Source organism: Salvelinus alpinus, chromosome 26 (assembly GCF_045679555.1).
Source record: "Salvelinus alpinus chromosome 26, SLU_Salpinus.1, whole genome shotgun sequence".
In the NCBI taxonomy this organism is placed as follows: Eukaryota; Metazoa; Chordata; class Actinopteri; order Salmoniformes; family Salmonidae; genus Salvelinus; species Salvelinus alpinus.
The window spans coordinates 9,577,297-9,603,711 of record NC_092111.1 but is presented as its reverse complement, the minus strand read 5'-3'; the positions used below and the strand labels follow the sequence as shown (position 1 = coordinate 9,603,711).

The 26,415-nt window shown below is 45.3% G+C and overlaps 1 protein-coding gene across 7 annotated transcripts in view; it reads left to right on the top strand.

Annotated features, from left to right (window-relative positions):
* Nucleotides 1-26,415, top strand: part of LOC139554612 (glutamate receptor ionotropic, kainate 5-like) — a 102,225-nt gene extending 75,810 nt beyond the window's left edge. For 4 of the 7 annotated variants that reach the window (XM_071367555.1, XM_071367557.1, XM_071367553.1 and 1 more), the window contains 16 exons: nucleotides 1,713-1,878; nucleotides 3,861-4,039; nucleotides 5,217-5,270; nucleotides 7,816-7,995; nucleotides 9,437-9,589; nucleotides 11,563-11,667; nucleotides 11,870-11,977; nucleotides 12,914-13,117; nucleotides 16,302-16,415; nucleotides 17,273-17,382; nucleotides 17,663-17,836; nucleotides 18,613-18,778; nucleotides 19,270-19,495; nucleotides 20,924-21,052; nucleotides 23,350-23,516; nucleotides 24,245-26,415. In XM_071367555.1, the coding sequence (XP_071223656.1) occupies nucleotides 1,713-1,878; nucleotides 3,861-4,039; nucleotides 5,217-5,270; nucleotides 7,816-7,995; nucleotides 9,437-9,589; nucleotides 11,563-11,667; nucleotides 11,870-11,977; nucleotides 12,914-13,117; nucleotides 16,302-16,415; nucleotides 17,273-17,382; nucleotides 17,663-17,836; nucleotides 18,613-18,778; nucleotides 19,270-19,495; nucleotides 20,924-21,052; nucleotides 23,350-23,516; nucleotides 24,245-24,898 (2,889 nt within the window). In that variant the 3' untranslated portion in view covers nucleotides 24,899-26,415. The remainder of the gene's footprint in view (nucleotides 1-1,712; nucleotides 1,879-3,860; nucleotides 4,040-5,216; nucleotides 5,271-7,815; nucleotides 7,996-9,436; nucleotides 9,590-11,562; nucleotides 11,668-11,869; nucleotides 11,978-12,913; nucleotides 13,118-16,301; nucleotides 16,416-17,272; nucleotides 17,383-17,662; nucleotides 17,837-18,612; nucleotides 18,779-19,269; nucleotides 19,496-20,923; nucleotides 21,053-23,349; nucleotides 23,517-24,244) is intronic. The other 3 variants (XM_071367559.1, XM_071367560.1, XM_071367558.1) reach the window with 3 other exon arrangements.

The following is a 26,415-nucleotide window of genomic DNA, read 5'->3' as shown; positions in this document are numbered from 1 at the left end:
AGGCGGTGATGCCACTGGTCAAGATGGTCTCGATGGTGCAGCTGTAGAACTTTTTGGCATGGATCTGGGGACCCATGCCAAATCTTTTCAGTCTGCTGAGGGGGAAAAGGTTTTGTTGTGCCCACGTCACGACTGTCTTGGTGTGTTTGGACCATGATGGTTCGTTGGTGATGTGGACACCAAGGAATTTGAAACTCTCGACCCGCTCCACTACAGCCCCGTCGATGTTAATGGGGTCCTGTTCGGCCCACCTTTTCCTGTAGTCCATGATCAGCTCCTTTGTCTTGATCACATTGAGGGAGAGGTTGTTGTCCTGGCACCACACTGCCAGGTCTCTGACCTCCTCCCTATAGGCTGTCTCATAGATGTCGGTGATCAGGCCTACCACTGTCGTGTTGCTAGCAAACTTAATGATGGTGTTCGCTTTGAATAAAAGCCTCTGCTAAATGGCATATGTTTTAAGTCCTTTCAGATCAGTGGATGTTAGGGAGAGGAGACGTGGAAACAGTTCATGTTGGGACACAGCCAACATCACTCTAGGAAATGTCCTCTCTGATCTCTCTCTCTCGGTCATAGTTTAGTGAACTCTGTAATGAGTTAACTGTGGCTCATTCAGTTCGAACCTGCATGGTCACACTTTGGTCATGCAGAGATTTGACCTGGTTAATACTCCTTCTTTCACTAGCTACGATAATGAATCAGTCTTAAACCATGGTTAGATTACGATCTCTCGTCATATAAATCTGCAACGGGATGCTGTCAATCATCTACCAATGGAAATCTCTTCAGGCATTTTCACATTAAACTTAATTTCAGTACGGGCCAAGCAGCATTTCATCCCAGGGGCGAAACATTTCAGACCTGGCCCTTAGCCAGATTAAGTCAAACAGGGTTTAAAATCACGCCACAGGAAGAAAATGCAAATGTGAAAAGAATGTAGCCCGTTTACCCTGGAGTTGTCTATGGATGAAATACCAGTATAAAAACAGCTTTTGTTTTGTTTGGTTGAATTGGGTTGAATATGTCAATGTGATGGACAGAGCATGATAATGATGTCCAGGGTAAAAGCTTAAACGCCCAATGCAGCCGTTTTGATCTCAATGTCAAATAATTACCTTACTGTAATAGTTCTCAGGCAATAATTTTGCTAGGACTGTCTGGGAGTGGTATGAGCGACGAGGGGAAGGGGGAGAGATATGTCATCTGAAAACTAGCTGTTATTGGCAGGCGTTTTAAACGCTCTTTGTTATTGGTCTACAGGAACTTATAGTGCCTGGTGATGTCGCCAGGCAAGCCAAAACTCCACCCATGCGAAACCTGCTGATTAGAAGGTCTTGTGTAGATTGTATTTTCAACCAGCAACTATCAGGAAATGTCCCCCGATCAAATGTTTTCCCACTTTTACAGTGTTCGTTTCATCAACTGTTGTACAATATGATACAAAACACAGCGAAAAACATCATTTTGACTGCACTGGGCCTTAAATTTACCACCCAACCCCTTCCTCTCCCTTCCTTTACTCTTTGTGTACGATATGCTAATAATACTTTTGCTTTTTATAGTGTACAAACATATGACAATAATAATCCATTAGTATCATACATGACCATCCTTTATAACGTACTCACATAAACAATTATGAACACTTCCCATGACCGATTCATAATGCCTAAAAGTGCATTTGTAACGCCTTATGTTGCCTGCTGTCTCAGATCCCTCATGTGAAGGTGGGCCCGGAGGAGACGCCCAAACTCCCATACCTCCGCTTCGCCTCGGTCAGCCTCTACCCCAGCAACGAGGACCTGAGCCTGGCTATAGGTGCCATCCTCCGCTCTTTCAGCTACCCCACCGCCAGCCTCATCTGCGCCAAGGCAGAGTGTGAGTGTATGCCTCAAGGCATCTGATACTGCATGCATCTTCCTATAGTTCCCTACTTGTATAATTCCGTGCTACGATACCTCCCTACGTACACATTTTGTGGAAAGGGTTCTACATGGAACCCAAAAGTGTTCTAACTGGAACCAAAAGGTGCTATCTAGAACCTAAAATGGTCCTTTGGCAGTCCCCACGGGAGAACCTTTAGAAGAACCCTTTTTGGTTCCAGGTAGAACCCTTTTGGGTTCATGTAGAACCCTTTCCACAGAATATTTTACATGGAACCAAAAAAGGTTCTACCTGTAACCAAAAGGGGTACTACCTGGAAGCAAAAAGGGTTCTCCTATAGGGACACCTGAAGAACCCTTTTGGAACCCTTTTTTCTAAGAGTGTACAGTCTATTTCCTTTACCTCCATACATCAACTCTCCACGGTTACGGTTTGATCTGAGCAAAGGTTGAGTGTGAGTGCAGGGTGTTTGCTACTGCGTGTGTCTCGTGCTTCTAGACCTTGCCTATTGTTGCAGTATCACCAGTGTGAGGGTGGAGAGTGTATAAGAAATGATACACTGTATACGTTGTCAAATGAGATGCCCTGCGTTGCTGTTTTCCTCAAGGTGCATGTTTACATTTGAGTCCTTTAGAAGATGCTCTTATCCAGAGCGACTAACATGAGCAATTAGGGTTAAGTGCCTTGCACATCGACAGATTTTTCACCTAGTCGGCTCTGGAATTCAAACCAGCGACCTTTCGGTTACTGGCCCAATGCTCTTAACCACTAGGCTACCTGCCGCCTCCATGCTCACGTAATCCTTTATTTAGCAGGTTCAAGTAGTCCAAGCAGGTTCAAGTAGTGTATAGCTATCTGTTGAGGTTCATGTACTGTGTATATGTTTTGACGCTTTAGACTTGTCAGCGTACAGCCGATGCCCCTGAAGCTTCAGCAGAGCAGTAGTGCGTATCATTTTGCATTGGTCTGATGCTCCTCTCTTCAAACTCCAACAAAGGCCCTGAACTGTACAAGAGTACTCCAGTAGCCTGGAGCCATTCATACAACCCCTCTATCACCTTCCCATCAGTCCTCCTGCGTTCCAGGGTCCCCTGCACACAGACTGCAGCCGCCCAGCCAGTCCAGGTGGTGGATTAGCCCAGTTCCCCTCCAGAGTGGATTATGCCTTCCACTTATGAGCTGCTGCTCTACTCGACTGCTCAGGTCTGGGCCAAGGTTGGGTGTGCCGAATGCGCAACCCTCTCTCTTTATGGAGCCCACTGTTTCCCACTTGGCTGGTCTGGTCTGCGCTCCGTGTAACGTTCTTTCGCAAAATGGTGTCTATTCTTTCCTCTTCCCTTGGTTTTCCTTGTTTTATTTTCCAGTCGGCAATATTGCCACTCTGTTGGTTTGTCTGTTCCCTGTTCAAGGCCCGGTTCAATTCCAGTCACCCTAGGGAGAGTTTATTGTTGCGATTATCAAGGTCAGGCATGTGATAGACTCGTTTTTGGATAGAGTAACTCACTGGTCACTGAATGTTATAAAAAGGGGTAGGAAGTAAAGGTGGACATGTACTTTCTGTCCAGGGACGAAGATGAGGATAGTCCTCCTCATTAATTTAAGGAAAAAGTGAAACAATTTAACACATTCAGAAATCCTTCTTGTAACTCAAATGATACCTTTGTTACACACCTCACCTAAATATCGGATTAAACATACTGGTAACAGAGAATGTGAAAATATGTGTTAACAGCACCATCTAGACATGTACAGTTACCTTCTGGTTACCAAAGTAGATTTAAAGTTACTACACAGCATAATATAAAGTGATGGGGGGACAGAGAAATAGAGCAAAATATCATGTTTTTCCGGTAGCAGTAATCAAAATGTCTTTTGAAATAGCAATACAGTGCTATCGTACTCTGTAATGTTTGGTTGAGGTATCACAAAGTATGTGTTTCATCAAGCCTCTGAAGTGCTCCGCCTCCACCCCTTAGGCCTGCTGCGATTGGAGGAGCTGGTGCGGCGCTTCCTGATCTCCCGGGAAACACTGTCCGTTAGGATGCTGGACGAAAGCCTGGACCCCACCCCCCTGCTAAAGGAGATCAGAGACGATAAAGTGGCTACTATCATCATCGACGCCAATGCTTCCATCTCCTACCTCATCCTCAGAAAGGTCAGGACCCTCACCAGGCTACAGTCACAAAGACAACTAACAACAGTGTGGTCCTCTGTAGTTCAGGTGAAAGAGCAAGGCGCTTGCAATGCCAGCATAGTGGGTTTGATTCTCGGGACCACCCGTACGTAAAATATATGTACGCATGACTGTAAGTCGCTTTGGATATAAGTCCTGCTTAACGGAATATATTAGTATTATATATTTAAGCAATATTAAGCCAATATACCACGGCTAAGGGCTGTTCAAACATGACGCAACGCTGAGTACCTGGATACAGCCCTTAGCCGTGGTATATTGGCCATATACCACAAACCTCCGAGGTGCCTTATTGCTATTATAAACTGGTTAACAATGTAATTAGAGCAGTACAAATAACTGTTTTGTCATACCCGTGGTATACGGTCTGATATACCACGGATGTCAGCCAATCAGCATTCAGGGCTCGAACTATCCAGTTTATAATATAGTTTCAAATATTTCAAAGAATCATGTAGCACTTTATTTGAAAGTTACCTAGAGCTACATAAGGACTTCATAACACATGTATAACTCATACATAACACATTTGTAAGCAGTACATAAACATTCCATAAATGCTTATGTCAAGTTGATAATCATTGTATCATAGTGATGTTACCATGATATAATTAATCTACTTGCAGGTGTTGACATGAGCATTTATAACATTCAAGAAATGCTTAAACACTGCTTATGAATCTGCTATGTATGAATTATTAATGTATTAGCAGAGCCTTATGTAGGTTCGCCTTGCCCAGCTCAATGTCATTCTCTGCAGTATAACACATAGCACCATTTATCCTACTCAATATTGTGGCCAGAAGGCACATTATATATGTATGCTTTGAAATGATGTATTATTCTATTCTGTAGTCTACTGGTGCCAGTACTGTAAGCTATGTAAACGCTAGATGTAGTGTTCACGTATGCCATGTGTATGCACGTGTAATCAACTGTCAAAAATAGCAGATATGCGCTGTTAGCTTTCAAAGGTCAATGTTCTACATGCTAAACACCTGCTCATGTGTCTAAAGCTAGCAAACGTGTTACCTTAATGCCATATGATAAAGTTACTGTATCACCCACAGTGCAGTGCAGTTCAATGTATCAGCACTGTTACAATGCCCCCCCCCCTCTCTCCTTTTCCACCCCTCAGGCATCAGAACTGGGGATGACATCAGCATTTTACAAGTACATACTCACCACAATGGTAAGAGCATACCAATCAAAATTCTCCTCCCCTCCCTCTCCGTACCCTACCCACAATCCTCTCTGCTCGGCCTGTGGACGGCTATCGCGGCAGATCTCATCTGAAATGCATGATGGGAGTGCACCGCTTGTCATCATTATTTCTATGCCTGGCGCATGCCCTTGTGCGAGGTGACTTACATAGCTAGTAATATTTTCTACATCTTATCCCGTCCCGTCTACAGTGCAGGGCATTTTTGCTGTGGTACTTACAAGTGCGCACGCCTCACACACCCAAGTGAGAAACGGCAGTTCCCTGAACATTGGAGAGGGACCAGAAATCTCTAAATCATGACCCTTTTCATTTTCATAGCTGAATGGCACGCCGCTCTACTGTCTGGAACTAGAAGCATTGGTGTCCTGCCTGCCGGTGCCAAAACGCTGTCTCTGTATTGTACCATGGTCTCCTTACTGTATTCAGCTACTGTGAGACGCTGTGGTACACTGTTACTACTGCTGTCCAAATGCAATTACCTTTTCCAGAGCCGTATTTCAGATATGCTGTATTTCAAAATGATTTTAAAAAGAAGAAAGATGTACTTACTTACTGCCCTTTTCTACCCCATCACACTACTATCTCATACCTCACTGTCAGTGGCGGTCAGTGCCATTTATTAGCATGTCCTTATTTCTATTACAGCATGTTGGATGACTGTCATTCATATTGCATTCACTCAGTTCAATGTAACATCAATAGGTTTAGGCTACTACATGATACAAAAATGTTCCCTATACCCATCATGAGGTTGCTACAAACTAGCCTATGAATGAAAGTTTACAACAAAGGTGCACACAGGTCGAGAGAATTTTGCGATGACAGACAGTGACACATGGACAGACAGTGACACATTCAATACCTCCTTGCACACTCTTGCCTGCATCTAGTTTAGCTAGGTGTCAATGGTGTGCGTACTGGGAGCGGAGTCAGGTGCAGGAGAGCAGAGAGTTGTGAACAGGCGCACACTTTATTTAGGCAGGAGAAACCAACAGACGGACGCCACTGGGTCAACCTCCAGCCAATAAGGCATAAGTGCAAACGGGCAAACAGTCACAATAATTATGTACAAACAAATAAACATACCTCGTGAGATAAAACACGGCATAAACGCATACCGGTATAGCGCGTCAAAATAGACATGTAAGACAAAACAAACCAATGTAGTGTGATTGGGGAATGAAAACCAGGTGTGCAGGGAACAAGACAAAACAAATGGATAAATGAAAAATGGAGCGGCGATGGCTAGAAAGCCGGTGACGTCGACCGCCAAACACAGCCCGAACAAGGAGAGGAGCCGACTTCGGCGGAAGTCGTGACACTAGGGTGTAATCATTAGTCCAACAGTTGCAAATTAGTTTCTATTGGACAAATTCAGGTATTTTTATCCCCGTTTCGTTTGCTTCAGTTTAAGAAACGTTTTTCCACAGAATCGGCAGAAGGAATACACATCCCTGATCACGCATAAACACAGTTCACTTTCATGTAACATCCTAGTCAACATAGCTAATAGAACTAATGCGTTAGTAAACCCGCTACAATCATGCAGTAACGTTACAGTGTACAGTCAGTAAGCAGTTAGGCAATATATTAATAAAACCAAAAGCTTACCTTGACTTGGAAGAGTTTCAGTGTTGTGTTGGATAGTCATAGCCAGCTGGATAACATAGCATCCCTCTGTTTGAGCCGGTTGTTTGAGTAATTAAACTAGCCAGCTGCATTTGCTAGCTAAGTAAGTGAAACTGAAAAATGACAATCTCTCTCTCTCTCTGGCTTCTCCTTCATTTTTGAAGAAATGAATTTGTTCTAAACTGTTCAACTATTGTCTTTCTCTCTCTTTGAGTCAACTGCTCACCACATTTTATGCACTGCAGTGCTAGATAGCTGTAGCTTATGCTTTCAGTACTAGATTCATTCTCTGATCCTTTGATTGGGTGGACAACATGTCAGTTCATGCTGCAAGAGCTCTGATAGGTTGGAGTACGTCCTCCGGAAGTTGTCATAATTATGGAAGGGGGTAGGAACCAAGAGCCTCCTAGGTTTTATATGGAAGTCAATGTACCCAGAGGAGGACGGAAGCAAGCTGTCCTCCAGCTACACCATGGTGCTACCCTAAAGAGTGCTATTGAGGATCCTGTAGACCTTCATTGCAAAACAGTGTGTTTTAATCAATTATTTGGTGACGTGAATATATTTTGTGTAGTTTTATCTAAAAAGGATCACTTTTTCAATGTAATACCATTTTTTTTTTTGTGAAATTCACTGAGGCGGATGGTCCTTCCCTTCCTCCTCTGAGGAGCCTCCACTGCTCACTGTTGAACAATAATTTAATTGACATGACTGGGGAGGGGGAAAACATTAACATTAACATTTTCCCCTACCTGTATGGTTTAGCTAGCTCTCTCAGAATGTTCACTCCCAAGCCCCTCCCACCTCCTTGTGTCAATCAGGACTTTCCCCTGCTGCGATTAAACTAACTTTCGAGCCCCTCCCTCCCTCTTTTGTCAATCAGGACTTTCCCCTGCTGCGATTGGACGACGTGGTGGATGACCAATCCAACATCGTAGGTTTCTCCATGCTCAACAGCAGCCATCCCTTCTACCTGGAGTTCATCAGGAGTCTCAACCTGTCCTGGAGGGAGGGCTGTGACCTCAGCCCCTACCCCGGCCCGTCGGTGAGAACCGGAATCCTTGTATGTGGTTGTACTCATACACTATTACTGTGACTAACACTCATACTCATACTCACTCTCTTTCATATACTGTACTCATATACTCTCATATACTGTAACTCATATCTTCTTCAAACACTCATATATTGTGTAGTCTTACTGTCACTCGTATACTAATTATTTACCAGCACTCATATACTTGTTACTCATATCGTTTTCTCATACACTGTCACATACTGTTACTGCTGTCACTCATATACTGCTACAGTAATTTACTCATATACGGTCAGCTAAGTATGTTTGTGTTCTCTCTACTGCTAAGTTATCCACGTGCTGTTACCCGTATACTCTCGACTATGATAACTTATACTGATATAGTATTATATATTTTATACTATAACAGTATAATGACATCCATTTCTACATTCTCACTCATACATTTACTCATACGTGCAATGCCACACATTTACACGTACATTTCTAGGTCACACACAGCGGAGGAGGCTGGTGGGACGAGCTATAGGAGGACGGGCTCTTTGTAATGGCTGGAATGGAACGGTATCAAACCCATCAAACATATTGAAACCACATGTTTGATTCCGTTCCATTAATTCCAAGCCAGCCATTACAATGAGCCCGTCCTCCTGTAGCTCCTCCCACCAGCCTCCTCTGGTAGACAGACTTTATCACTATTCCTTTTTACACGGTCAAACTGCCCGTCGAAGTACACATATTGCCATGCTGTCACTCACAGTCTGCGTGATTCACACTCTGCCAGGTTGACTGATGCCTGACCAGATGTCATTCATTTTTAAAGGGATACTTCTGCATTATGGCAATGAGGCTCTTAATCTAGTCAGGTGAACTCATGGAAACCATTTTTATGTCTCTGCGTGCAGTTTGAAGGAAGTTGCTAACTAGCGCTATCGCATTTGCCAACTAGCATTAGCGCAGCTAGCAAGCTAGCAGATACCCATAGACTTTCAGTCATTGCGCTAATGCTTGTTAGCATTGGCTCGCAAAACTACCTCTAACTTCCTTCATACGAGACACAGAGACATAAAAATGATATACACAAGTTAATCTGACTCTGAAGAAGTAGATAAAAGATCTCAATTCCAAAATCCTGAAGTATCCCTTTAAGTTTGATTGAATCACACAGCTTTGGCACGGACCACAGTGCCACCTTGTTGACTGAGTAGCATTACATCTATCCCAACGTTTCTCACTCTTTTTCTCACTCTTTTTGTCTTTCTCTATCTCGATCTTCATGCCTGCCTCTCTCATCTTTCTCTCTTTTTCTGTCTCTCCATCTCTGGCTTTCCTTCCCTCCCTCCCTACGTCTTTCCTACTCTCTCTCACATTTGTATCAACTATTCTCTTACTCTCTGCTTCCCTCCCTCCACCCTATCCCCTTCTCCCCTTCCCTCTCTTTCTCTCTCTCTCTCTCTCCCTCCCACAGCTGTCGTCGGCTCTCATGTTTGATGCGGTGCATGTGGTGGTGGGGGCGGTGCGTGAGCTCAACCGGAGTCAGGAGATTGGAGTGAAGCCGCTCAGCTGTACCACTCCTCAGATCTGGCAGCATGGCACCAGCCTGATGAACTACCTGCGCATGGTACTAACACATACTCTCTCTTTACCCAACGTTGTCCCAATGCTGTCCCAATGCTGTCCCAACTAGCCCATTTTGTATTAGCCAACTGATTCATTTGTTAAGGCGACAAATGTAATGTTGTTGACTACAGAAACCGTTAGTTCACCTGTGTGTCCCAACTAGCCAGTTGTGCCACCTGCATATAAGCCAACTAATTCCTGTCTTGCCTAGGCAACAATGGAACATTGTTTAACCTTTTACTGCAGTGGGCTAAATCAGGATAGAGTGTCTCTTGATAGTCTTAAGTATACACATGGTTATGGGCTTGAAAAAAGAAGACATGTCAGATATAGAGTTCAAATATATATCATTTTGAGTTTGCGTCCTAATATTACACGTTAAGTACATCACAGAAGACTGAAATATAACAAAACTGTTTGACATAGAAACACCGGATCTTCTGTTGTTTAAAAAAAATTATGTTTATTAATTATGAAATTATAAAAATGATTAATAACATTCCACCTATGAGACCGCCAGGTAATTTGACTGCAGGAAAGAGCCACTACAGGTTGTGTCCCAATAGGTCCAACGCTTAGTTGAAGTATGCAATATGGCATGGTACATTCACCTGTTACTGAACACTCTCCCAACTAGCCTGGCTAGCTATTTATACATTTGCCACCTTAGCCAACTCGTTCTCCTGCCAAGGCAGCAATGTAATGTTGTTGAATACAGAACAGTCAGGTACCAACTAAAACATGGCCGCTTTTGGTACTGAACTACTGAAGTAACAAGGGTTGTGGGACAAATCCATTTAAATTCAGTATATTTGCGGAATGAATGGCATTTCAGCTCATGAAATAAATGTGATTGAATTGTTCAATTCATGAAGTGAATCCTGAATTATTGAGCAATTGACTGAGTTGGATTGGAATTTACCCCAACCGTACCAGTAGGCTAACTAGTGAATAGCACAGCTCCACTTCGCAATACATTAGTGCTTGCAGCACTGTCTTATAACCTTCCTGTCGCCTTTGGGACTTTCGGTTGTTGCCATGTAAACCACATTGTTTTGTGGGTGTTGTTGTTGTTGTTAGGGTGGTTGGTGTGTGTTGTGGTCTTGATGGTATTCTTCCTATCGTCATTGTTGCGCTCTGCTGGGCAGCGTATTTTCTCGATTTTCTCTCCATCCCTTCCTTCCTTCCTTCCTTCCTTCCTTCCTTCCTTCCTTCCTTCCTTCCTTCCTTCCTTCCTTCCTTCCTTCCTTCCTTCCTCCTATCATATCGTAGTCTGCCACTTCTTATCTTCTCCCCATCTGTTTCTCCCCTCATCTCTCTCCGTCTCAGACAATGTTTTCTCGCTCTCCGTGCATCACTCCATCATTCCTACACTCTCTTTGGCAGTGGTTCCACTCCTCTCCCTCTTTCTCCCCCCTCCTTCCCCCGCTTTGTTGTTCCTCGTTTGGGAATCTCTTGTTCTTCCTCTCTTTTAGGGTGTAATTCATCCTGAATCTCTCTTCACACCCTCCGTCTTGCTGCCTGCCTTTTGTTTTAGCCATACATTTCTCTGTCTCTCTCGCCACTGTCAAGCCTAGCCTGTCTGTTTGTCTGGGCTGAATCTTTCCCTTTCTCTTTCTCTCTGTTCCTCTGTCCCTCTCTTCTCTTTCTGTTCCACATAATTTGTCTCTCTATTTGCCGCTCTCTCTTTCTCTGGCTACTTGAAATAATAAATGTATGTTTTTTTCTCTATCCTCTCTCTCTCTCTCTCTCTCTCTCTCTCGCTCTCGCTCTCTCGCTCTGTCTCTCTCTCGCTCTGTCTCTCTCTCTCTCTCTCTCTCGCTCTGTCTCTCTCTCTCTGTCTCTCTGTCTCTCTCTCTCTCGCTCTCCCTCTTTCTCCCTCTCGCTCTCTCTCGCTCTCTCTCGCTCTCCCTCTCGCTCTCTCTCGCTCTCTCTCTCGCTCTCCCTCTCTCTCTGTCTCTCTGTCTCTCTCAGGTGGAGTATGATGGGTTGACCGGCAGGGTTGAGTTCAACAGCAAAGGCCAGAGGACAAACTACACCCTGAGAATCCTGGAGAAGCACCGTGGAGGTCATAAAGAGGTCAGGGGATCATGGGTTCAAATGTCACTGGGTCATGGTGGGGTTTGGGGGGGGGGGGTGGCTCTATTTAGGAGTTGATTTGACAAGCACAAAATATTTTGACTAAAACATACACATTGATCATGGGTTCAACCTTATTCTCTACCTCTTCCTCTTCATCCCCCTCTCCTCCCTTTCTTTCCTTCATCATCCCTGTGTATAGATCGGGATCTGGTACTCTAACAACACGTTGGCGATGAACTCGACGTCTCTGGACATCAACATGTCGGAGACGTTGGCTAACAAGACGCTCATCGTCACCACCATATTGGTAAAGACATATTGGTTTCGCACATTTGCATTGGTAGATGTGAAACTGTTGGTTTTCTGTTGGCCATTTTGGGTCAAACAACATTTCTCAAGTGTTCCAGATTCATTTGGGGGCGGCAGGTAGCCTAGTGGTTAGAGCGTTGGGCCAGTAACTGAAAGGTTGCTGCATCGAATCCCTGAGCTGACAAGGTAAAAATCTATCATTCTGACCCTGAACAAGGCAGTTAACCCACTGTTCCCTGGTAGGCTGTCATTGTAAATAAGAATTTGTTTTTAACTGACTTGCCTAGTTAAATAAAATTACATAAAATTTACCAAGAACAAAAAAGGAGCCAGTTAGGGGTACAATAATCATTTTATCGTACAGTAACTTGTAACATCAGTTCTATACACATCATCAAGTCAGTGCTAAGTACTGTAGATGTTAATGTCATTCATGGCTAATAAGTCACATATAGCCCCTTAATGACAAATCATTTCGCCAGTGACCTCTATGCAAGAAAGTACAAAATATGTAAATGTGGGTATGTGCTCGCATTACAAGTAAAGAGTCAGCCCTTAGTAAATCCTTCAGGACACTGTTCCTTCTCGGAATAATGATGAAGAAATATTCAGCAGCTGTTGGTAGGATGTTTCCTTCAAAGATATATATTACATGTAGATTTCCATTTTAGTCACTGAGCACACAATCTTATCGAGAGCGACTTAGTTAGTGCATTCATCTTAAGGTAGCTTTGAGAGACAACCACATATCACAGTCATAGTCAGCAAATGTATTCCTTAATAAGTGTCTGTTAGCAAAGTCAGTGCTACATGTAATAACAAAAGACACGCAGAGGGGTATTCTTTTTTTTTTTATCAACACGTTTCGGGAAAATGCCTTCGCCTTCTTTGAATTATAGCTCTTGAAGGACCTTTTGATGTCCTTCTATTGCAGGAGAACCCGTATGTGATGCATAAGTCCAACTACCAGGAGCTGCAGGGAAACGACCGGTACCAGGGCTTCTGTGTGGACATGCTAAGAGAGATGTCGGACTTGTTGAAGTTCTCCTTCAGGATCAAGCTGGTGGAGGACGGGCTGTACGGAGCGCCTGAACCGAATGGATCCTGGACAGGCATGGTGGGAGAGCTCATCAATAGGGTAAGCACACACGCAGGCACACCGTCGAGACGACTGGCTGTAAAAGTGGGTCAATGAGGTGGGTCGTCAATCAGTCAAAGGCAGCCTATGATCGGCCACGATAACTAATGAGAAGGCTGTCTAAATTCCTTGGTCGTAGAGCGCTATAGGGACGGGCAGGCTTTGCCCCAGCTCTGCGCTACAATACCTGATACAATTCATCTAAAAGTGTGACGATTAGTTGAGTCATTGAATCAGGTGTTAGTGCTGGGATGGAGCAAAAACCTGCTAAGCTCTCTAGGACCATGGTTGGTGACCACACTGATCAAAGGGTTGTGAAGTCGTGCATCTCAATCAAAGTCTGCTGATCGTCAGGTTATTCTGTAGCTCTCTGTGGTAAGAATGTACGGATAAAGATCTGGTGTCACAGCTTTTATCACACACACTATATACGCAAAAGTATGTGGACACCCCTTCAAATGAGTGGATTCGGCGATTTCGGTCACACCTGTTGCTGACAGGTGTATAACATCCGAGACCCCCTGTGGCCCTTACGTAGTATTTTCTTCAGAATCAGCAGCTGGTGCATTTACCACAGTTAAAAGTAACAAAACAACTCCCATACACTCTACTGTGATTGGACAGGGTTGATAAGGAAGTTCAGTGCAATGTTCAGTACACTGAGTGACTGACCTCTCATTATATTATTGTAGCTAGCTACACTTTATACAGCATACAATAGTATGTGGAAACCACTTCAAATGAGTGGATTTGGCGATTTCAGCCACACCCATTGCTGACATGTGTATAACATCGAGCACACAGCCATGCAATCTCAATAGACAAACACTGGCAGTAGAATGGCCTTAATGAAGAGCTCAATGACTTTCAACGTGGCACCGTCATAGGATGCCACCTTTCCAACAAGTCAGTTTGTCAAATTGTGCCCTGCTAGAGCTGCCCCGGTCAACTGTAAGATGCTGTTATTGTGAAGTGGAAACTTCTAGGAGCAACAACGACTCAGCCGGGATCGGTGTGGAAGAACTTGACTGGGCTGTACAGAGCCCTGACCTCAACCCCATCAAACACCTTTGGGATGAATTGGAACGCTGACTGCGAGCCGGGCCTAATCGCCCAACATCAGTGCCCGACCTCACTAATGCTCTTGCAGCTGAATGGTAGCAAGACCCCGCAGCAATGTTCCAACGTCTTGTGGAAAGCCTAGCCAGAAGAGTGGAGGCTGTCATAGCAGCCAAACGGGGACCAACTTCATATTAATGCCCATGTTCAACATATAGTTTTGGTCATGTAGTGTATTTTTCCTATGATCAATCGTGTAAGCCATTAGTGTCATATCCTGCAAGACTTGTGATAGTATCTTCTATAATGAGGCATAGGACTGGAACCACAGCTGGCATGATGCAACATTTGATAACTTCCCAGGCTCAAAGACATGCCTATTAAAACAGTCAGATCATTGAAAGGGCACGTGACAAGACGTGTCTGTCCGAGGCTAGTACATCTGAAGCTGACACTCAACATTTATCAAACATAACCCAAATAGTGTGTATCAAGGTGGCTTTCACTGGCACCCACCTGCAGTTCAGAGGAGGGGTTGAGCAGGAACCGGTCCCTGAGGAAGGGGGAGCAGGCAGCCAGGACCACTTTGTGACGCAGAGCCAAATGTACCAGAATCCGCAAGGCACTCAATGCTCCTTCAACTGCTATTGCCATAGTAACAACACAGTGTCTAGCACTACTGTTGCTGCTATGTTTGTGACTGATAACGATATTTTTGCCACAACGCCATAGTCACCCGTTACTTCTACCTCCACTGCTAAAAAGGACAATTGCAATTACCGATGCTATCTGTGTGATTGCTGGCCCTATCTCGACTCCTGATAGCATCTAATAATGCCGTTACTGAAAATGGTAATGATAATGATGATGGCATCCATAATGACCTTACTTTCCCCCCAGTGTGAGTGGAGCTGGTGGGGTAGTGGAGCCGTGCGTGACCCATCCGGCGCGTTAAGAGGCTAATCAAATGTCTCTCTGTCGCTAATTATACGGTGGTGCAGCCTGTGATGACCTAGTGTAGGTTGGCACGCACAAACCCTGATGAACGCACGTGTACACACACGTGTGTATACAGTTAGAAAAAAGGGTTCCAAAAGGGTTCTTCGGGTGTCCCCATAGGAGAACCCCTTTTTGGTTCCAGGTAAAACCCTTTTTTGGTTCAAGGTAGAATCATTTTGGGTTCTATGTAGAATCCTCTGTGGAAAGGGTTTTTACATGTAACCAACAATGGTTCTTCAAATGGGTTCTCCTATGGAACCTTTTGGGTTCTAGATAGCACTTATCATTCTAAGAGTGTACACACTGTAAGTGCACACAGACATGCGCTCATGTGGAGTGAACACGCTCTTGGTGACACACACACTAATGGATATGCAGAGTGAGCCCTCACACAAAGTTATGTAAATTCCATGAAAATACACACTCACTAGATGTTTTAATATGCCTACTTATGCAATACACACACACACACACACACACACACACAAACTAGCATTTTATGAACAGTTCATTGAATAACACACTAACCCACCCCCTTCTCTCTCTCTCTCTCTCTCTCTCTCTCTCTCTCTCTCTCTCTCTCTCTCTCTCTCTCTCTCTCTCGTTCTCTCTCTCTCTCTCTCTCTCTCGTTCTCTCTCTCTCTCTCTCTCTCTCTGTCTCTCTCGGTATGGCATGATGAAAGTGGGTGAAACTCGTTAACGAGTCTGTCCTCGTTAATCAATTAAGCTGTAATTAAGGAACTGAGAGGTGTCTGGGGTCTTGTTTTTGTTGGAGCAGCCATGCATTCTATGATGACTATGCCCTCTATGGTGTTTCCCGCCCCACTCCTTCCTCTAGACCTCCCTCTTGAAGACTCTTCCCCTCCTGCTTTCCTACATGTCAAGACTGCTTTCAAGTCCTCCTCGATAACATCCTTTTAAAAATATATCTCTCTCCATCTCTCTGCTCTCTCTTCCTCCCTCTTCGACTCCCCTCTGTCTTATATCTCTCTCTCTCCCTTCCTTCTCTCTCTTTATCTCTCGCTCTCTCACTTTCTTTCTCTGTCTCTCTCCCTATCCCTCTATTCCTCTCCTCTCCCCCCGCCCCCTCGCCCTATCCATCTCCGTCTGTCCCTCTCTCCTACAGAAAGCAGACTTGGCGGTAGCTGGGTTCACCATCACCTCAGAGAGGGAGAAGGTCATAGATTTCTCCAAACCCTTCATGTCTCTGGGCATCAGCATCCTGTACAGAGTCCATCTGGTAAGATGACCACGGAGACCAGTCCATTTAGTTATGGTTTACCACTAATGGTTATGCACTGTCATTGAGTACAGATTGCGTGTGCTGTACTCTGTTGGTGCTTTTCCACTGTGAGAGTTGTCACGGCTCTTGCCATGTCCTTGGTGTCAGTCCTAGCTATGAAAAGCAATTTCCCCAGTATAACAAAGAAGTCAATGGAAACGTCCAGCCGGACCAGGGGTGCAGTGGAATATGCACTGTTTTATACATTGTTCCGTATATGGCTTAGTTGTTACTACCTCGGATAACACTTTATTTGTGTGCCTATAAACTGTTTATAGACCGTGATAAAATGGTTTGTTAAGCATTAGCAAAATGCCTATCAGACGTGGATGCATTTAGTCCCATAGGCGAGTACATTGCATGTATCAATCATTCATATACAAGTCATGAATAAGGATGTATTCAAACTATGATCATGATGATTATAAGCAGTTTATAAGCAGACGTTAAAATAAAGTGTCAACCCCAAACCCGGATTCATCCAAAAAGCAATTATCATATATGGACAACAAACAAAACAAACCACATAACTCTGTAGTCTAATACATTCCATTATCAATGTAATTACTCAACCTGTCGTGGGTCGTATTCATTAGGTACCAAATTGAAGAAAATGGACTGAAACAACTTGTTTCCATGTTCTGCTGCAAAACCTTTTGCTCTGTTGAGTCCTAATGAATACGACCTTGTACTCACATTGCCCAGTCTGTAATGCAATCAATGCCAACACTCTGCCCCATTGTGTTTGAAATCTGAACTGCACCGTCCGCTATTGGTCTCTGTTAACACTAGCTTTGTCCTCGTCCTCCAATCAGGGCCGGAAGCCAGGTTATTTCTCCTTCCTGGACCCGTTCTCTCCGGCCGTGTGGCTCTTCATGCTGCTGGCCTACCTGGCTGTCAGCTGTGTGCTCTTCCTAGCCGCCAGGTAGCTAACTACACCACCTAGTGGGCTGGGGGACACCTCAACCTGCATACACTGGTTAGAGTAGCCTGGTGGTCCTTTATCTGTTGGCTATGCAACACAAACAGATCTGGGATCAGAGGTTATACAAGTCTTCTTTCCCTCATCTACTTATCTAATAGAGAGCAGCGAAATGCAATTTTGGGGATCCTTTTTCACTCATTAAGACACGATGCTGGTATGTGTAAATCATATGTTGAAGACTTAAGCTCATAGTCCACCTCTGTCTCTGTCCACCTCCCAGGTTGAGTCCGTATGAGTGGTACAACTCCCACCCGTGTCCTATGGGGCGAAAGGACGTGCTGGAGAACCAGTACACCCTGGGCAACAGCCTGTGGTTCCCCGTGGGAGGCTTCATGCAGCAGGGCTCTGAGATCATGCCCCGCGCCCTGTCCACGCGCTGCGTCTCTGGGGTCTGGTGAGTGTGTATGGGCTGTGTGGGAGGGGTGGGTTTGGGACGTGTGTGTGTCTAGCTACAGTATCAATCTCTGTATTCCTTCCTCCTCCCTCCCTTCCTCCACTTTACTCTTCTCTCAAAGCTACTGTTCATCAGATCAACCAGATGGCAGTCATATACTGATGGGAATTATATTATGCCGCAGTATTACACCCAACCTCACCCACTTCTCACTCTAGTTTGTTAGCTCCATTAACTCTGCATTGTCTTGATACTGCAATGCACTGCTCAGAATAAAACTGGGTTCAACCTAAAGGGTAAAGTAGTGCAATAAGTATAACTTATAGCTATGTGGATGCTCAGACGATCAACAAACGTTTCATTATATCAGTACAACAGCATTTTGTGAATGGAAAGAGTTCAACAATTTGTCATTTTGACCTTCACAAGGATTCAGGAAAAGAACAGAACTTTGAGGTGTAATAAAATGGGATGGTCTCCTGGACACAGATGAAGCCTATTTCTGGACTAGGTTTCTGGTAACTTAGCCACATTTCCCAGGTTTTCCAGAAATCCTGGGTGGAAGATTCCAAGACTCAGGAGGGAATAAGTAGTGAAAAAGCAGGAAATGCAACCAGGATTTTTGGAAAAAAATTGGTTACCATAATTCTGCCACCGTATTCTGGACAACAACTAAGATCATATAGGTATCTTTTTTAGTCCAGGAGTAGGCTAGGCTTAACTTTGCCATAGTGTAACTTGTGATAATATGCCTGTCCCCTGTCTCTCCATCCCAGGTGGGCGTTCACTCTAATCATCATCTCCTCCTACACGGCCAACCTGGCAGCCTTCCTCACTGTTCAGAGGATGGAGGTGCCCATCGAGTCTCCTGACGACCTGGCAGACCAGACAAACATCCAGTATGGCACCATCCAAGGAGGCTCCACCATGACCTTCTTCATGGTAGGGATTGTATGCTGTGTGTGTGGGGTGTGGGGGGTGCAGGACATGTGAACAGGTCATACATGTATGTTCAGAATTACAGGGAATTAGCTTTAAATATGAAAAAGGCTCATTGCAATATGTGTAGAATTGCGGGAAATTTGCTTTAAAACAGCAACATTTTCTCTCAGCTTCATGGGAAAATGTGTAAAATGGCATGAGATTAGCTATAAAACTGCAACAACAAAAAATGTGGTTGGGGCATTGCTCAGACATTGCGGGGGGGCCATTCTAAGCTGCGCTATGCCACTGGTGCAGGGGTGTGTGTGTATGTGTGTGTGTGTGAGTGTGTGTGTGTGTGTGTGTGTGTGTGTGTGTGTGTGTGTGTGTGTGTGTGTGTGTGTGTGTGTGTGAGAGGGGATGGGGGTTCATGTGTATGTGTTGGGGGTATCACAAAGAGTTGAAAACCCTTCTTGTCTTGCCATGACAACCTTCAACACACCCATCAACAGAACTCGCGCTACCAGACGTACCAGCGTATGTGGAACTACATGCACTCCAAGCAGCCCAGTGTGTTTGTGAAGAGCACGGAGGAGGGCATCGCCCGCGTGGTCAACTCTAAATACGCCTTCCTGCTGGAGAGCACCATGAACAAGTACCACCGCCGCCTCAACTGTAACCTCACCCAAATAGGTGGTCTTCTCGACACCAAGGGCTATGGCATCGGCATGCCCCTGGGTGAGTGGAGAGGGAGTGTGGTCGGGGGGGGATAGGGGAGAAGGAGTGAGGACTGCCATCAAAATGCCACTGAGTGAGTGTTGGAGAGGGTGGAGGAGAGAGAATGAGGGAAGGAGAGAAGGATGGGTTAGGAGGCATGCTGGACACCAAGAGTTACGGTTTCACACCCTAACCACCAAGAGCTCTATTTTTATTTGGTGTAATTTGCATCGAACTTACCATGTTATTACACCTCTCTCATTTTATTTTTGATGATAAACATAAATGTAACCTTGTATGTTCTTGCTGGAGGCCCACTTTAACATCAAACCCACCTGGTTTAGATTGATTCCTGGCTATGTATTACAGCCTCGGGGACATTTTTTCTCAAAGAATTCCCAGAATTTCAAAACATCAAAGTAGGCCCCAGAGATACAGTATCACATTTCCCTCAAGGACTGACCAGGGATACGGTTCCTCTTTCTTTCATCATCATGCATTTACATTTCCTTCCAGCTCAAAGGTCAGAAATAACTCCCATCTCATCATCCAGATTTTTTTTTAAAAGCCTGTCACCATGGCTACAGTTGCTTCTTCCTCAGCAACTTTGATGTTACACAAGTAGGTGGTTCTCAGCGACAGATTTATGGACAGGCTTGGATCCTTGTTTTTTGGGCGGAAATATGTATTTACATGACTCCAGCTATGTGTGAGCTCTTTCGCCTTCCCTATTAGCCGGGGGTGGAATTGGGATGGAACGCTTGGGAACAGAGGTCCCAAAGTGAAAATCTCAGGGGGAACATTTTTGACATTTAACATTTTGTTAGCTTTGTTTGCGGAGATCCATCTGTGGAGTTCACAGATGGTTCCATCCCAGCTAACTAGCTTATTACTGAATATTAACAGTATGTCTGGCTGGCCTACCTTACAACCTCTGACTTACATGTACAATATAATTGGTGTTTGTTGTATTTGCACAACAGCACGGATGCCAACCACTATGGTTACAGTTGGCTCACATGTAGTGCAGAGTCCCAATTATAAATTTCTCTCTCTCTCCCTCCCTCTCGCTCACTCACCCCCTCCCTCATTTCCTTTCTCCATCACCACGTTCTCTACCTCTTTTTAAAGCCCTCTCTATTCCCAATCCTCTCTTGCTTCCTCACTCCATCTTGATTCGATTCAATTCAATGAACTTTATTGGCACGATATGTCACTATCTTTAATCGCCAAGCAACGACACAGGAAGTTAAATCAATAATGAGGACATGGATAGTAAACACAATTAGCAACAGTAATATTGTTCTCTCTCTCTCTCTTTCACTCCTGCTCTCCCTCCTTGCCTGTCTGTCTGTTTCTCTCTCCCTCTCTCCTTTCCTCCCTCTCTCCCGCCCTCTCTCTTTCTCTCCCCCACCCTCTATCTCTCTCCCTCCTCCCCCTCTTCCTCAGGCTCGCCATTTAAAGAGGAGATCACTCTGGGGGTGTTACAGCTGGCAGAGAACAACAGGCTGGAGATCCTGAAGAGGAGGTGGTGGGAAGGGGGGCAGTGCCCCAAGGAGGAGGACCACCGAGCCAAGGGTGGGTACAGCACCACCTGCGCCAGTAGTTTTTATTTTATTTAACCTTTACTTAACCAGGAAGTCCCATTGAGGTCAGAATACTTATTTCGCAATGGAGACCTGGCAAAGTACCAGCACTGATGATCAGGGGTCCCCCATATCAAGCGTTTCAAAGTGGGCCTGCTCATCTGGGATCAGTTTTTCCTTGTTGATCTTAATCAATAAGATTAGATGGACAGGGTGGACCTGATCCTAGATCAGCACTCCTACTCTGAGGGGCTTGAAAATGAATGAAACACTTGTGGGGAAATGAAATAGGACGCTAACCCTCACAGCCCAGCATATCGTATACCTTAAATTAGGCTAGTAAATACACAATTTTTCCATCCAGGAGTGGATCTCCGTCAGGTCCTGTTCTTGGTAACGACTAATGCCCAGCAACCGTCAGCCATCATACTAATTGCTGAGATAATGTTAATTTGTTCCAAACCAGCTCCTATGCAGTCACATTAGAATTGCACACTACTAATGTACACAATACAATGCTGACATTTCCTCAAGTAGTAGCAAGCACTTGTTTCTTAGACACTCATAAAGTCGATGTATTTTGGTATCACAGAATCGTGGACACAAGTGAATTGAGAAGTGTAGTGCGTTCTATTCCCATCACAATGACTCACAGCTGGAAATTACATTTGCGTTAGATATGTGTGTGTTGTGTGTGAATGTGTTGGGTTTATTATGCCTCATCCTTAAAGATGGATTCCGCAGTAGGGGGGAAACTGCGTCACTGTCCGCCCCACCCCCGTTGTTATTGTTTTGTTGACGAAGCATAGGTGACGAGCCTCTCGCCACATGAAAAAAAAATGGCGGTACATGTTTCGCTGTTCTATAGCGCATGCAATGATGCCTGAGGAGAAAAACAGTGTTGGTTAAAGAACAAACTAAATTTGGAAGAGTTATTTTATTAGTGTCATGATTACTGCATTTTATCAGGGGGATATAAGTGTCTACATGGTGTGTGTGTTTGCGTGTGCCAAAGCAAACTTCTTTTTGTATTTGCCTTGCCTGTGTGTTAGAGATTTCCCCTTTTCTGAAATGTTTCTTATTTTTCATTTCTGCAGTTTCCTTTTGGGACATCTGCTAACCCTTCTCCCATTCCAAATGCTTAGATAGCTACAAGCAACAGACTGGACGATATAGACCAAGACGTAGCACGCTAGATGTTGTTTGTGGTTTGCATATTTGGCAGCCCGCAGTAAGACACAGGTGCGACCCAAATGGCACTCTATCCCTATTTAGTGCACTACTTTCAACCAGACACACTAGTTACGGTTGAGTCATCCATGGGATAAATAAGTGCCCTCAGGTTAAAGCAGGGAGACTTGAGCCTTTGTTTCGATACACTCAACATAACAAGGGTCCTTGCTCAGAGCATTCTTATGAGACAGTTTGAAGATAAAAAAACATGTAAAACCTTCGTGTTGAATATTCTGTCTTAGAAATAGAACAGGAAGAGCCAAAGGGGATTCGTGTGGTTGATTGACTTATTAAGTCAATGAATGCAGGCTTGTTGAATTGTACACGCCCACAACAAATCAAATTTGTCACATGCGCCGTATTCAACAGGTGTAGACCCTACCGAGAAATGCTTACTTAGTAAGCATAAAGTAAAAAATGTAATAAAGTAACACAATAAAATAACAATAACAAGGCTATATACAGGGGGTACCGGTACCGAGCCAATGTGCGGTGGTACTGGTTAGTCGAGGTAATTTGTACATGTAGGTAGGGGTAAAGTGACTATGCATAGATAATAAACAGCGAGTAGCACCAGTGTAAAAATAAACGGGGGGGGGTGTCAATGTAAATAGTCCGGGTGGCCATTTGATTAATTGTTCAGCAGTCTTATGGCTTGGGGGTAGAAGCTGTTAAGGAGACTTTTGGACCTAGACTTGACGCTCCGGTTCCGCTTGCCGTGCGGTAGCAGAGAGAACAGTCCATGACTTGGGTGACTGAAGTCTTTGGCAACACACACACTCTCTGTGGGAACATTAGGCCGCTTAAGGTTCACAGAGCTTTTCAGCCCCTAAGGCTTTGTATAGAGAGCATGAAAAGGACCTTATGATCCTGTGGAGGCTATTTCATTGTGTCCATTTGCCTGTGCTTTTTCTGTGCCCTATGTGTGTGCCGGGGTAATCATAAATATCTGTGTCGTGCATGTGTATGCAAGTGTATGTCCTTACACACAGCCCTACCATTCCCTCTCTATCCGTGTGTTAGAACTGCGTACATAATTCCTCTGTTCCCCCGCAGGTCTGGGCATGGAGAACATCGGTGGCATCTTCGTGGTGTTGATCTGTGGCCTCATCATCGCCGTGTTCGTGGCCGTCATGGAGTTTGTGTGGTCCACCCGCCGCTCGGCAGAGACAGACGAGGTACGCCCTCACTGCTGCCCCGGCCAAAACCACAGACACCCTCCAGTAGGTTACTATGGCAACACAACTCCAGCCCGCCAGCTCGCTCTCTCTCCCTCTCGTGTGGTGTGTAGTGCAGTGCAGTGAGTGTTGTGCTTCGGCGTCGTCGTGTTGATGTGTAAATGGCTGCAAGCAAACAGAGGGTGATGGTCGATGTCTGCGTTTTCCTTTCTTTATCCTTTGTTCCTCTCTATTTCTCTCTCGCTCCCTCGTCTCTCTAGCTCTCTGTCTAGGCTGTCTGTGATTCAGTTCTCTCTCCCCCTTTCTCTCTCTCTCTCTCACTCCTCTGTCTCTGTCTCTAGGTTTTGTGTTGGTCATTGTTATTCCTCCCGCTAGTCCATTGTGTTGTTTATTTCATTGTCGTCTGGGTAAAACGCTGTTTGTGACTTTCATTTGCCCCTGCTTTATCTCTGCTGGCTGCCTTCTTTGTTTTTGTGATTCCTGTCTCCGTTGTCTCTCCGTCTTTAGCTTCGTTCTGTATGTGAGATCCTTTTGAATGTGTGTCAGTGTCACTGGAGGTAGCTACTTATTTGTCCTATTTCCATTGCCCAGAGGTCACACCGTATTTGAACAGTGCAACAAGTTTAGTAAACCTCGGGAAGATTTTCCTCTGTCTTTCTCTCCCACATTCACACGATCATCCCCTTCTCTCTTTATCTCCCTATCCCGCCTCTCCCTCTCTCTGTCGTTCTCTCTCCCTCTCTCGCGCTATCTTCCTCTTCTCTCTCGCCTAGGTGTCAGTGTGTCAGGAGATGCTGACTGAGTTCCGCAACGCCATCTCCTGTAAGAAGAGCTCACGCTCTCGGCGGCGGCGTCCCTTGGCCAGCACTGGCGGTGTCTTGCGCCACCCCACTCGCCTCCAGCTGGGTGTCCCGAGACCCATCCGCCTAGTCCGCGAGATGCGCCTCAGCAACGGCAAGCTGTACAGCAGCTCGGGCCACCTGACTGGCGGCGGGGGAGCAGCAGGGGGGGGGTGCGGGGCCGTAGGGGGGGGGCCCTCAGACATGGGCCCGGGGCCACAGCGCCTCCTGGAGGACCCGCTGGGTGCCAACACCACAACACCCCCTCCCCCGCCCGAGGCTGCCACGGCGCCACCCTCCCGGAGCTGTGCCCACGTGCGGATCTGCCAGGAGTGTCGGCGCATCCAGAGCCTGAGGTCAGCATCGTCTTGCTCACGCATCCCGCCCCACCTCGGCCCACACTCTTCCATGTCCCTGCCCCGCCTCACTCCCCCCCCGCCACCCTCCTCCACCAACACCGACAGCGAGGGGGGCGGCTGCGGCACAGCGAGCCCCAATCGCCCCAAACCTAAGCCCACGCCTCCTCCGCGGCCCTTACCCCCGGCGAAAGCGCCCACCACAGACCTGCTGCTGGGGAAACAAGACTGAGGAGGGACGGAGGGATCGGACATGTGACAAGAGTCGAGGGTTAAAAGTCAAAGGTCAGGGTTCAACAGAGAAACACGTAGGAACGAGGAGCGGAAGGGGCTGTGAGCTTGTAGCGCATTGACATGGCAGGATCAAACCACTCTGACCCGTTTGAGGGGGCGAAGAGGTTATTCTCCAGGGCAGAAGGCCGTCCTCCTAAACCAAGAGTCCTGATAAGCAATGGAACAGGCCGTCTATGGAGTGGGAAATGACTTTTGACCACATATGACCGTTAGCTGCCTACGGTGCAGTGAGAGACCATGTGGTGACCGTTCAACGGTAGGCATAAGTGTGTTCAAGCTGCCTGGTTTGGCTTTTGACCTTCTCTCTCTCTTTCACTTGGATCTGACAGGAGGACTTGACCTATCCAACAAGCGCCGGAGAGGTTCAGGGGACCATAGAGACTTCAAACACACAGGAACTCTTGCGCTTAAAGAAGTTGGTTCTCGCAAGAAGATGCATATTTTTTCCCCAGAGCAGCTGGAAGAGCTTGAACTTTGGAATTTGTGTTTTCGATTTGCTTTCTCTCAGAGTCTAACTCGCCTAATTTATTTTCTATCTTTCTTTCTTTCGAATATCTTTTTAATTGTCGTCATTGGTTTCTTGGTCACTGTTTAGTTAATGACTCATGTTTTTGGTCTGTCATTAAAGATCCTTAAGAAAGCCAATGTGGAGATCATGACCATTCGTGCATAAATGAGGTCTCTTTCCCACCAATCACAAGCCCGGGAACAAAGTTCAAAGGTCAATAGTCTAAAGAGGCCTTCTCTAAAACCCCTACTGACAGTACACCCAGATCACAGGACTCAATATTACAGTCCACGTTTGCTTGTCAGAGTAGCAACAGTGTGGCTTTGCATTCCACTGATCAACAAGCCAGCTTTGCCACAGAGTTCTAAACACACAGTTAGTGTATCGTAGCCCCATCAAATTACAGCGCAACAGAGCTACAGAGCACAGTTAAACAACACGGTGCGTTGTGAATCCTTCAAACAGATCGGAAATTAAGAAACTGGATATAAATAGCAAGAGAAAAGGAGAATACCAAACTCAGCACAAGGAATGACAAATGAGACAAAATGATGATTACATATGGTTATACGAAGCAGAACAGGAGAAACGTAACGCACAGTCCTGTCTGGCCAATGGTAAGAGGAAACCCGTGTTAATGTGTGTTCTGTGTGATTCATATGGGGGTCATAAGTGTGTATGCGTGCATACAGAGGAAAGAATGGGTCAAAGTGCATTTTGTCATATTTAATGCCCTTTCTTTCGTGTTTTCCCTCAGATTTCTATACCAGTGCTAAATGGATTATTAAGAAAATGACGACCAATGTATATTATTACGATTATAGATATTGTTATTATTATTACTGTTGAAGTGTGGGGTACTGTAAGAGGGGCGTAGTCGTCTTATGTTAAATATATAGACACGAAAAGGTATTTGGAATAAAAAAAACAGTATACAAACTTCTGAA